Here is a 13,794-nt window from a genome sequence, read left to right as displayed (position 1 = left end):
GTAACCAATTTCATTGTTTTCTGATTTATCCTTTCTGAGTTTCTTGTTGCAGAAATAAGCAGATCTCTGTAAGTTTTCTCATTTTCCCTTCTTTCTGACACAAAAAGTGGTATGCTATGTATACTGTTTTGGACGTTGCTTTTTAAACTTAACAATATCTCCTAGAAATCAGTATTATCAGTTCATAGAGTGCTTCCTCATTGTTTCTTACAGCTCATTTGTACTGTATTGTGCATATACCCCAGTTATTTCAATTTCCTGCATTTCCTTTTGGACTTTTGTTTCACTGATTTGTGTATCCTAGCAATAATACCTCATTGTCTTAATTTAAGCTGCTGTATAATAAGTCTTGATGTATGGTAGAATAAACATCCCACTTTTTTTTTCAAGATTATCTTGACTATTTCTGGCCCTTTGCATTTCTGTATAGATTTTAAATCAACTAGCCATTTTCCCCAAGAAACCTGATAAGATTTTGTGTCTGCTTTTAATCTATAGATTGCTTTGGTGGATTTGATTTCCTTATAATCCTGAGTCTTCCAGTATTTGAATATGGTCTATCTCTCCATTTATTTAGGCCTTCTTTAATTCTCTTAGACATAGTTTTCAGTGTAAAGGTCTGACACTAGATTTTCTCTAGGTATTTGATGCTACTGTAAATCATGCTTCCTTTTTAAAGAATTTGTGTGTGTGGGAACATTTCAAACTTAGAAAAGTTGCAAGTATAGTACAATGAACTGAATGAATGAATGAATGAATGAATATATTACCATTCATCTAGATTTACCTTTATTAATGTTTTGCCACATTTGTTTTATTACTCTCTGCATATGGTAATGATTTTACAGAACCATTTTTAAAAAATTGCAGGCATCATGACCCCTTTCCTCTAAATAATTGTGTATCTTCTCAAAATAAGAATATTTTCTTACCTAACCATGGTAAAATTATCAATTCCAGAATATTTCCATTTGGCTTTTGCCATTATTCCTATAGTATTCTTTATAGCAATTTTCCCCTAATATTCTTTATAACAGTTTTTCCCCTTCTAAGGCTATATACATTGCATTTAGTTATTATGAGCCTTTAGTTGCCTGTCATATGGAGCAGTTTTTAAATTTTTTCTTTATGTTTCATAACTATGAAATATTTGAAGAGTATAGGCATTTGGCTTTTTAGAATATTCTTTACGTTTGTCTAATTATTTCCTCATGCTTAGAATCAGATGAATACATTTTTGGTAAGAATACTTATGAATTATATTGTTTTCTTGAAGCATCATATCATAAAGCACAGGATGTCAGTTGCATTACTGGTGATATATTGGGATGGCCAAAAAGTTCCTTTGGTTTTTAAGGAAAAGCAAAAGACACATTTTTCATTTTCACCAAGAACTTAATTGAACATTGTATTCACCATTTTCTTCTAATAACCTTCTGCCATTTTTCAGGCAACTTCATAATTCCACCTTCCCAAAACTTTTTATCTTTTTGAGCAAAGAACCGTTCCAGGTGCCTTTTACAGTCTTCCAGGGAATTGAAATTTTTCCCATTAAGAGAATTTTGTAAAGACCGAAATAAATGGAAATCCAAAGGTGCAATTTCTGGTGAATATGGCAGATGAATCAGAACTTCCCAGCCAAGCTGTAACAGTTTTTGCCTGGTCATCAAAGAAACATGCGGTTTTGCATTATCCTGATGGAAGATTATGTGTTTTCTGTTGACTAATTCCAGATGCTTTTCGTCGAGTGCTGCTTTCAGTTGGTCTAATTGGGAGCAGTACTTCTTGTGATTAATCGTTTGGTTTTCCGGAAAGAGCTCATAATAGAGGACTCCCTTCCTATCCCACCATATACACATCACCTTCTTTGGATGAAGACCAGCCTTTGGTGTGGTTGGTGGTGCTTCATTTCGCTTGCCCCACAGTCTCTTCAGTTACACATTATTGTACAGTATCCATGTTTCATCACCCGTAACAATTTGTTTTAAAAACGGACCGTTTTCGTTATGTTTAAGTAGAGAATCGCATGTGGAAAGAAGGTTTTTTTCGCTTAATTTATGTGGAATCCAAACATCAAAGCGATTAACATAACCAAGCTGGTGCAAATGATTTTCAACGCTTGATTTGTATATTTTGAGTATGTCGGCTATCTACCACGTGGTATAACGTCGATTGTTCTCAATTAATGTCTCGATTTGATTAATCACTATCAATTTCAACTGGTCTACCTGACCGTGGAGCATCGTCCAGTGAGAAATCGCCAGCGCGAAACTTTGCAAACCACTTTTGGCACGTTTGGTCAGTGACAGAACCTTCTCCATACACTGCACAAATCTTTTTTTGCATTTCAGTTGCGTTTTTACCTTTCTTGGAATAATAAAGCATAATATGCCAAAAATGTTGCTTTTTTTCTTCCATCTTCACTTTAAAATGGCTACACAAAAATTCACCAATTTTGATAAGTTTATTTTTAGTCTACGCTGATATGACAGCTGTCACAATATAATCTAACAAAATTGTTTCAAATGAAGTTAAAGACAACTAAGTGCTACTAGAGCCAGCTTACGGAAAAAACCGAACGAACCTTTTGGCCAACCCAATAACTGATCACCTGATTAAATGATATCTGCCAGATTTTTCCACTGTGAAGTTTTATTTTTCCTATTGTAAGTAAATAATTTGAGAGGAATATTTTAAGACTGTTAAAATATCACGTTTCTCATCAAAGTTTTCATCAAATGTTGTAAGCACCCATTGATGGTATTTGACCAACTCACTAATTACTGTTAGTTGGAAAATGGTAATGTTGTAACTCTCTTATTCCTGCTACATTTGTTAGTTGTCATTCTTCTTTTTTTTTTTTTGGCCGCACATCATGGCAGGCAGGATCTTAGTTCCAGGACGAGGGATCAAACCTGTGCCCCCTGCAGTGGAAGCGCAGAGTCTTAACCACTGGACTGCCAGGGAAGTCGCTATTTTTTTTTTTTTTTTGGCATTCTTCTATAAGGAATATAGATTTCCCTCCTCTCTGTCTCTGTCTCTCTCTGTCTCTCTCTCTCTTTAATTAGTAGGATGGAGTAATGGATTTTTCAAACTTCAGTGAATGGGTCTTATCCATTATTGTTGCTACTTATTTTGATGCTCAGTTGTCCCAGACTTCGGCAGTGGGAGCTTCTTCAAGCTGGCTCCTGTGCCTTTTTTTTTTTTTTTTTTTTTTAATAGTTATTTATTTATTTATTTTGGCTGTCTTACCCACTGAATCACCAGGGAAGTCCCTCCTGTGCCTTTTTAACATTTCCATATTTTCTTTTAAAGCATTTTCTCACGTTGTGGCATAAAAAGATGTCCCATGTTCATCTTGTACTTTCCCTGTCCCAGTCCTAGAATGAACCACTATTTTCCTCAAGAACCTAGTTCCTTTGGGGGTAAATGGTATTTAAAAACCAAGATCTGGGCAACAGGTGTATTCATTGCTCCTTTAGTGTGGTTGCTGTTTGTCCTTTCAGCAGACTAGATTAAGAAATAAATAATTTCATATTCTTAAAAAATAGAGTTCATATTCATACCTATAATTAAAATCTAATATCACAGGGTTCTTTACCTCCCCCTGTTCTGTATTCATATCTCCCTTTTTTCTCACAGAGAACTGTCTCCCCAGACATCAGTATATTTACTCATTTTGGAATATTTATTTATTTATTATTATTTTTTAAAGGTTATTATTATTTATCTTTATTTTTGGCTGTGTCTGGTCTTAGTTGCGGCACACGGGATCTTCATTGTGGCGGGAGGGTTTCTTTCTACTTGTGGCGTGTGGGTTTTCTCTCTCTAGTTGTGGCACGCGGGCTCCAGAGCACGGGGGCTCTGTAGTTGTGGCTCGAGGGCTTAGTTGCCCCACGGCATGTGGGATCTTAGTTCCCTGACCAGGGATCGAACCCGCATCCCCTGCATTGGAAGGTGGATTCTTTACCACTAGACCACCAGGGAAGTCCCCTGAAGTGTACTATTTTTTGTTTTGTTTTTGTTTTGTTTTGCTCCACATAGAGTATAAGCCCTTCCCTCTGTTTAGGGTGAGGGGCTGATAAATCATATTCCCCCTTGAATTTAATTGAGCTGGTGTGGGCTGCAGTCTTAGATTCAGTTCATCTGGTATTCGTTCAGCCTTCCAAGATGCTTCCTTTCTTATCATGACTGTTTTTTGGCTGTGAGGTATTTGGCTGCAGTATAAGGTACTATTGGTTTACTTTTAGATCCTGGAATTCATTCACTGGGAGAATGTCTGGTATTACTATCTTCTACTCCATGTCTGCTTTCTCTGAAAACTTGGAGGGGGTGTTTTGCAGAGTGAGTAGTGTGGGAGAATTGCTGGACCAAGCAATCTATTTTTGTGTTAGGACTATTGTCTCTAATCCATCCTGCTACCCCCCACTGTTGTCTACAGTCTGGCTGATTTCTGCTTGCCTGCTAAAATATTTGTCTAATGGCAGGTTCACCTGTCTCTAGATGAGGTGTCTGCCCCAAGGTAGGGAAGCTTCATGGTTCTCTTCTCACTTATGAATGCTCCATTCCCCCCCCAACCCCCAACCACAGTTCAGTTCATCAAGGAGTTTTTACATCTACCATTCTTCATTAGCCTATTGAAAATGTCTATTACCATGGGAGTGAAGGCCTTTCTTGTTCTACATCCCAGCCTTTGGGAATAGAATTTCTCTTTAGTAACTTTTAGCTATATTAGACTGCTCCTTGAAGTCCCAAAAACCCCTACCAACCAATCTTATCCATATGAATTAATGTTTACCTTCCTTCTAGTCTATAACTAGGACTTAAAACAAATAAACTTGATTAGTGTTTCTCTTAAGTTGGTACTTTCTGCCTCTGTTGATGAAACTCTGCATTTTTGTCACGATTAAAAATTCCTGGCATTGCCAAAAGAAATAGAAACTTAAGTGGCGTATTTTACGAAAATTGTAAATAGATTTATTTGAGCTATGTTGTGTTCTAACTAGTGTGATTTTATGAAATCTCAATATCTGAAAATTTAAGATTTTAACATATAAACTTGGGAGTGAATCTTCATGGCATAGTGACAGGGGCAGTGCTAGTATATATATATGATGACTTTAGAAAAAGTGTTTCCCTTTGAGTGGACATATTATAAAAAGTTACCCTTTCCTGCTCCAGGCTTGGCCCCTGATTTCAGCCCCCACTTTTCCCATTGCCTAGGTGCCCTCATGCTATCTGTACAGCTGTACACAGTGCATCTGAATCAGAAAAAAATTTTAGTTGCTTTCTTATAACAGATGAGAGAAACAAAAAAACTACAAAGTAGGAAATTCATATAGAACCATTGTTAACATTTTTTTGTTTGCTTAATAAAAGGGGGATCAATTTATGCTACTGCTTTTAACTTGCTTCTTATTTAACTATAAATTAACATCTCCTGGAAAGTCTATTACTGAAGAATTTCTGTAAAAATTTACATGTGTTCTATTTATTAGAAAGTCTGAGGCGGCTACAAGGGAAACATTGGTTGGAGACAATAAAACCAAGCTGTTTAGAATTTGTGTCCTGGTGCTTTGCATATAATAAGCACTGAAATATGTTGGTTGAATGTTAAAATTTCTGAAATAAGTATAAGGAATCCCTTAAATTTATGAAAGTGGTTTATCTGTAACTTTAGGAACAAATCTATGATGCAAGATACATTATTATTTAAACCATTTTAAAATATGTGACTTCTGTTCTGTAGGTATACTGCAACATCCAGATGGCACAGTTCTGAAACAGTTGCAGCCACCTCCAAGGGGTCCAAGAGAGCTGGAATTCTATAATATGGTAAGTGAGGTAAGATTTGTTTTGTTGTATTCAGAGTGTTTTTCATAGTCTTCTGGTGATGACTCAGTAAAAAATACATTTGACGGCATGTCTTAGTATACTGTGTATGTGACTGAAACAAAAGCTTCAAGAAATACAATGCTTATCTTTACCGATGCATTCTAGTATTTTCTATTCTACTTCATTTTTTAAAGATTTGATCTACTAAATTGATTTCAATTGATGGGTTGTGACCTACATTTTGAAAAATGCTTAGCTGAGAGACTGTATTTCTCAGAAATGCTGAGTTTAAATAGGTGTTTTTTTACTACAGGATTTCTTAGAGCCTTGAATGTGCTAATGTGTACTGTGCAACTCCAAAGGAGGGTAGGGGTGAAGGGGGGCACTTAACATCTAATTAACCATATTACTAGGAGTACTTTTTGTTAAACTTATTTATTTATTTAACATCTTTATTGGAGTATAATTGCTTTACAGTGGTGTGCTAGGAGTACTTTTCAGAACATTCACAGTGTTTTGCAACTGCCACTTCTATCAGTTACAGAACATTTTTATCACATGAAAGAAAACCCTGTACCCATTAAGCCATGATGCCCTCTTCCTCCCTCCCCCCAATCCCTGCCAACCACCAATCTGCTTTCTATGGACTTACCTATTCAGGGTATTTCGTATAATTAGAGTTTCACAATATATGACTTTTTGTGTCTGGCCTCTTTTGTTGAGCATGTTTTTCAGGTTTGTGGTATGCATTAGTACTCTGTTCCTTTTTATGGCTGAGTAATAATACTCCATTATACTTACATACCACATTTTGTTTATCTATTTACCCATTGAAGGACATTTGGATTGTTTCCATCTTTTGGCTTTCATAGATAGTGCTTTTATGAACATTTATGTATAAGTATTTGTTCGAGTACCTGTTTCCAGTTCTTTTAGATATATACCCAGGAGTGGAATTGCTGGGTCATATAGTAATTCTACACTTAACTACTTGAGGAACTGTCGGAAGTGTTTCCCAAAGTGGCTGAACTATTTTACATTTTCACCACTGATGTATGAGGGTTCCAGTTACTCCATATCCTCACCAACACTTGTTAGTTTTTTGTTTTTTGTTTTTTTTAATGGGCATTCAAGTGAGTGTGAAGTGTTAATCTTATTGTGGTTTGTTTTGATTTTCATTTCCCTAATGGCTAATGATGTTGAACATCTTTTCATGTACTTACTGGCCATGTGTGTATCTTCTCTGGAGTAACGTCTAGTTAGATCTTTTGCTCATTTTTTCATTGGGTTGTCTTTACCTTTTTTCCATATTTTAGATATAAATCCTGTATCAGATATGTGATTTGTAAATATTTTCTCCTGTTCTTTGGGTTGTCTTTTCACTTTCTTGTTAGTGTCCTTCGAAGCATAGACTTTGTGTCATATTTAAGGTCATGAAGGTTTATGCTTATATTTTCTTCTAAGAATTTTATAACTTTAGCTCTTAAATTTAGTGCAAGTAAAAAAACGATGCAAACCAAAACAAAAAACAAGTACTGCTATAATGCTTTATCACCATTAGCTCATTTAACAACAACCTGTGAGTTAGGTACTATTCTTATCCTCATTTTATACTAAGGCATAATTAGTTTAAATAATTTGACCAAGATCATTCAAACAGTTAATCATGGCCCCTGGATTTGAACATAGGCAGTCTTATCTCTAGAATATGCTTTTAACTGCTAACACTGCTTCTTTTTTGAGGAAAGTATTTTATATTTACTCTGTAAAAGTCTTGCACATAATTTGTTGGATTTATTCTAGGTAACTTATTTTTTGTTTCTATTGTAAATAGTATTTTTTTGAATTAAGTTTTCCAATGATTGCTAATACACAAGAATGAAATAGATATTTGTATAGTGTTCTTATATATAGTAATCTTGCTGAATCCTTTTTTTTTTTTTTTGCCCACCCTGCGAGGCATGTGGGATCTTAGTTCCCTGACCAGGGATCAAACCCGCATCCCTTGCAGTCAGGGACTTTAGTTCAGTGCCTAATTGAAGCAATGGTGGGGGCATCTTCCTCTCATTTAGTAGAACTGCTTCTAACATTTCCCCTTTAAAGTATGACTTTCAATCTAAGTTTTTGAGAGGTGCTTCTCCCCAGGTTAAGGAAATTGCTTTCTTTGTGAGTCAAGATTCTGTCAAGGAACAAATGGTGCACTCTGTCAGTTTAATAAAAGGACTGTAGTCAGAGTTTAAGGCCACCTGCAAGAGATAATGCCATACCATCCCTGGGCCTAATTGGCAAGGAGAGGGAGTGGTTACTGGAACTCAGGGAAGGTAACTTTATGAGAGGACTTGAACTGATAAGGAGGGAACTAGAGAAGTAAATAAGCTGACCTCAAGTCTTCTCCTACCCTCTAGTCTCTTGTACCAGGAAGAGACAATGGCAAGAGGGCAAGGAACCCTCCCTGATGCAGTCGATTCATATGAGCTTCTTGGAGAAGGAGAAGAAGATACATAACATCCTTCCTATTTTTATTTCAAGAAACAATTCAAAATACGAATGGGTATTGAATATTTTTCAGCTGCCTTTCTGTATCTATTGAAAAGGTCATATGAGTTTCCTCTTTTAATCTGTTAACATGGTAAATGCCATAATAGATTTCTAACATTACACTACCTTTCATTTTTGAAATAAAACCTACTTGGACATGTCTTTTTTAATTTGTTTTTTAATAATATGTGTTACTGGATTTTGTTTGCTAGTGTTTTATTTAAGATTTTTTTTCCAGCTATACTCATAAGTGAGATTGGACTATTATTTCTTCACATATTGTCCTTGTCTGGTTTTGATATCAAGTTTCTTTTAGCATCATAAAATGAGTTGAGAAGCATTTCTTTCTCTATTTTGTGGAAGAATTTGTATCAGATAAGGATTTTGTTCCTTAAAGGCTTGATAAAACTTAACCTAAGAATTCATCAGAGTGGCCTGTTGTCTCTTTTTCTTCCTTTCCTCCTTTCCATCCATCTTTTTTTCTCTCATTCTTTCCTTGGAAGGGATGTGTGTGTGTGTGTGTGTGTGTGTGTGTGTGTGTGTGTGTATATATATATATATATATATATATTTCTTTTTTTTAAAACATCTTTATTGGAGTATAGTTGCTTTACAATATTGAGTTAGTTTCTGCTGTATAACGAAGTGAATCAGCTATATGTATACATATATCCCCGTATCCCCTCCCTCTTGCATCTCCCTCCCACCCTCCCTATCCCACCCCTCTAGGTGGTCACAAAGCACCTAGCTGATCTCCCTGTGCGATGCTGCTGCTTCGATCTACTTTACATCTGGTAGTGCATATATGTCAGTGCTACTTTCTCACTTAGTCCCAGCTTACCCTTCCCCAAGGGATGTATTTTTAAACTAATGATTCAGTTTCTTAAATGTCTTGATTTTTTCTTTGTTAATGTGATAGTAAAATACAGATTATAGTTTTATATAATTACCCACCTGGCAGAGTTCTTCGTAGTATTTTTTAAAATGCTATGCTAGTTTAGTTATGACTCCCTTTTAATTCCTGATATTGTTTATTTGCTGTTTTTCTCTTTTTCTCTATCAGCTTGACCAAAACATTCTTTATTTACTCTCCTTGTTTCAGTATAGTAGCTCTATCCTCATCTATGACTAGTCCTTAAGTTCAGCTATCCTTTGGTTCAAGTCTTCAGAGTGGACCTCTGTGAGCCCAACATCACTGCTCAGCTTAGCACTTTGGGTTTCCTCTTTATTTTGGATCCCTATGAATTTCCTTTTTAACCTTGGGAGCTCAGTTATGCGTTTAAGAAAATATTTGTTATATTTTATCCTACATTTCTAGGTAGAAAGCTTTTTAGGTTAATCTTGCTTGGCATATTGCAGTAAATACCAGTCTTACTACTTTAAAAAAATATTTAAAGTAAGAAGAGAAAGTTTACCTTTCTACTCTTCCAGTTTTTATCTTTTCACTTATATATATATCATAGACTTCTTTAGGTAAGTACATAGAGATATACTTGGTTCCTCCATCTTGTTGTTAGGTCATCATGAACACTCTGTGCCCTCACTGTCATTGTGCCAGGAACAGAGGGATGGTAAGGTACACCCTGCTTTTAATTACCTTGGCCCAGAAGTGACTAATATCACTTCTGCTCATATTTCAATAGGGGAACTTGGGAAATACAATGTATCATGTGGATATTTGGTGAGTTTCTGTCATACTTGAGTTTATTCTGTAGAATTATGTTGTATGTAACTACTTGACATAAATGTGGTGTGACACATAGAATTCTGATACTGAGATTTCATGAGCATTTTACATGAGTAAACTTAAGTGGTTTTGGATAATTAGGTAGACCTTATTTGGCAAGAGTTAATGGGATAAGATGTCTTACAAGTTGTTTTTAAAACAAAAATATTTTCTCTCCTTTTCTAGGAAAAAAGTTAAGAATCTAGTTCCAGGATATCTGGATATTTCTAGTCTTTTCTAGAATTATTACTGGTTATAAATCAAAGAATTAAATGAGCAATAATAGTTAGACTTGCATTGAGTTAAACGATACTTTTTTTTTGAGGTAAAATCACAATTTCCTTACAGATATAAAATAAATACATGGTAAAGATTTTGTTAAACTCATCATTTAATGAGGGAATAAGGCAGATTTAAAACTGGCTCAAAAGAGAACTCAAAGAAGCACAAATTTATTTGGCATAAAGGGAAGGTGAAATGAGTGTACATAGGAACACTGTAAACTCTCCCCTTTCAGGGGGGTTGGAGGGAAGTCATTTGACCCTCCTCTGGCCAGAATTTATTTTCATGTCTATGGGCAAGAATTCTTTTGTATTTGCTAAGAGTTATCTACAACTTACTTTGTTGTAAAATAGTTCAAGGACAGTGAAAGGCTAGAATTACATAACCAAGAAGAATGTGCTCTAAACAGTACATGGTTTTTCATTGAAGACAGATAGTAATCTTTTTTTTTTCCCCAGATTTACTTACAGTTAAAACTCATACCAGATAAATTATGATTCAACAGTAGTGTGTTATTTGAGAAATGGATGGGGCAATTATAAATAAAGCATTATAAGAAACTAACATGAAAATATTATGTTTCTCTTTGTTTCAGGTTTATGCTGCTGATTGTACTGATGGTGTTCTTTTAGAGCTACGAAAATATTTGCCAAAATATTACGGTATCTGGTCACCTCCCACTGCACCAAATGGTAATCTTTTCTTTAAAATCCATCTTTTAGCCTTAATTCATGAGAGTTGCTTTTTAAAAGGCTTAAATAAGATTAAGCCTAGTATATAAAAACAATATATCCGTTTTTCTTACTACTCTTTCTCTTCCTCATTAAAGAAAACTTATTGATATTTTTGCTGTTCATAACCAGTTTCTTAGATAGCATATACAAATTAATGACCAATCTCTTATAATTGAATGAAAATATATATACTAGTATTTAATACTGTATTAATTTACAGATGTTCTTTTTTCCGAACTTTTTTTTTTTTAATAAATTTATTTATTTATTTATTTATTTTATTTTTGGCTGCATTGGGTCTTTGTTGCTGCACGCGGGCTTTCTCTAGTTGCGGCGAGCGGGGGCTACTCTTCGTTGCAGTGCACAGGCTTCTCATTGTGGTGGCTTCTCTTGTTGCGGAGCACGGGCTCTAGGCCTACGGGCTTCAGTAGTTGTGGCTCGCGGGCTCTAGAGCGCAGACTCAGTAGTTGTGGTGCATGGGCTTAGTTGCTCCGTGGCATGTGGGATCTTCCCGTACCAGGGCTCGAACCCATGTCCCCTGCATTGGCAGGCAGATTCTTAATGGCTGCGCCACCAGGGAAGCCCCTTCTGAACATATTGAGCAATCTCTTTTCCCATTTTGAAAAAAAGAAAATCAAGAAAAATATTTTCTTTGTGTACCTTCCTCCCTATCTTCTGTCTCACTCCTTCATCCCCCACCTGCATGCTTTAAATAGCAGTCTTTTAAAAAATACTGGTAAGTTTCATAGTTAGAGGACAAAATGATCTATGTAAGGGCATAGCATTTCTTTCTTAATATTAGTTAATACTTGAAGCAGTATTTGCCACATCAAGGCCTTTGACAGCAGACAGAATTCAGTTAAACTGGTAGCATGACTGCTAACGATTGAAGAAGATTCATGAATGAGGGAAGAGTTTCAAACTTGACTGAGTTTAAGAATAACCCATAGGCTTATTAAAATGCAAATTAATAGGCTCAATTCCCAGACATTTTGATTATGCAGATCTGTGTTGGAGTTTAGTGATATGCTTGTTAAATAAAAGCTTCAAGTTTTTTTGATATAGATAGTGCTTGAACCACATTTTGAGAACAGGAAGAGAAGGGGGCTCCTTCTCTCCTTCTCTGAACAGTTTCAGCTTGTGCTTTTCCTCGATTCTTTGTCTCCCTTCTACTCATTCACTGCTTTTGCGAAGTTTCATTAATAAGGAATCGTGGTATCTCCCTGTGAGTATCCTCTGATAATAGTAAATCACTGGTTCCCCAGGGTATTTAGGATTCTTCTGTATTTCAGTTGTATGGCAGGTGGGTGAGCTTTGCTTTGCTCTCCTCCCCTCTTCTCCTCTCCCCGCCCATCTCCCCTTCTTTCCCTTTCGTTTCCTTTTCTCCCTCCCTGCCTCTTTCTTTCCCCTTCCCTTCCTTTCCCTTATCTAATCTAGCCTCGGGATAGTTAAATGCTCAGTTTAAAAAATTATTTAGAAGGGGTAGAGGGAATTCCCTGGCGGTCCAGTGGTTAGGTTTCCCCGCTTCCACTGCAGGAGGCACAGGTTCAGTCTCTGGTTGGGGAACCACATGCTGTGCAGTGCAGCCAAACCAAAAAAAAAAAAAAATAAGGGGTAGAATAACTGACCAAACAGCATCATTATTCGGAAAAGTAGAGTATACTGAAAGAATTTGGGTAAGAGAAGAAATATTTTAATTGAAAGTAACATTTTATAGTTTAGGATTACTGGCGCGTGATTTAAAAATCAAAGACTTACTAGCAATCAACAGCCTTTTTGGTCTTCAATACCAAATAATCTTGAGGGACATCTCTGCTAATGTATTGTAGAGCAGTAACTTTGAAGTCAGAAGACTTGGCTTCTACATTAGTTATTTCCAAATTTTGTGAACTTTGCTAACTCATTAACCTTTTGAGCTCCACTTTTCTTCTATAAATGGAAAATAATATCACATAGAGTTGTGAAGATCACGTTATGTGAGAATGCTTTGTAAACTCTAATACTCTTATTTTAATATAAATGGAGATATTGGTGCTACTGAGATGAAAAGATGAGGTGAGGAAAATGAGAAAAGAGAGGAGAAAATGTCAATAGAAGTATACATATTTAGAGTGGTCCTGTAATACCAACAATTGTCTCAGGGAATTTCCCATTCCTTTCCAATTAAAAAAATATATTTTAATTTATTTTTAAAAATAAAAACAAACAAACAAACAAACAGTTTTTTTTGGCTGTGCCTCGTGGCTTGGGGGAGTTCCCCGACCAGAGATTGAACCCGGGCCATAGCAGTGAAAGCGCCGAGTTCTAACCACTGGACCACCAGGGAACTCCCGTCCTTTCCGATTTTTTTTTTTTTTTTTTAATTTAGTTACTTTTAGCTGCATGGGGTCTTTGTTGCTGTGCGTGGTCTTTCTCTAGTTGCGGCGAGCGGGGGCTACTCTTTGTTGTGGCGCGCGGGCTTCTCATTGTGGTGGCTTCTCTTGTTGCAGAGCACGGGCTCTAGGCGTGCAGGCTTCAGTAGTTGTGGCTTTAGGGCTCTAGAGTGCAGGCTCAGTAGTTGTGGTGTACAGGCTTATTTGCTCCACGGCATGTGGAATCTTCCCAGCCCAGGGCTCGAACCCGTGTCCCCTGCATTGGCAGGCAGATTCTTAACCACTACACCACCAGGGAAGTCCCCTT

The 13,794-nt window shown here is 36.3% G+C and overlaps 1 protein-coding gene across 4 annotated transcripts in view; it reads left to right on the top strand.

The window, feature by feature from the left end:
- The window catches only part of IPMK (inositol polyphosphate multikinase), a 38,299-nt gene that overhangs the window by 3,791 nt on the left and 20,714 nt on the right, over window positions 1-13,794 (top strand). For 3 of the 4 annotated variants that reach the window (XM_059899749.1, XM_059899747.1, XM_059899750.1), the window contains exons 2-3: window positions 5,750-5,844; window positions 10,977-11,073. In XM_059899749.1, the coding sequence (XP_059755732.1) occupies window positions 5,750-5,844; window positions 10,977-11,073 (192 nt within the window). The remainder of the gene's footprint in view (window positions 1-5,749; window positions 5,845-10,976; window positions 11,074-13,794) is intronic. The other variant, XM_059899748.1, reaches the window with a different exon arrangement.

The sequence above is a fragment of the Balaenoptera ricei genome, chromosome 16, assembly GCF_028023285.1.
Source record: "Balaenoptera ricei isolate mBalRic1 chromosome 16, mBalRic1.hap2, whole genome shotgun sequence".
In the NCBI taxonomy this organism is placed as follows: domain Eukaryota; kingdom Metazoa; phylum Chordata; class Mammalia; order Artiodactyla; family Balaenopteridae; genus Balaenoptera; species Balaenoptera ricei.
Note: the sequence above shows the minus strand (reverse complement) of the source record. Positions and strands in the feature narration are given on the sequence as shown.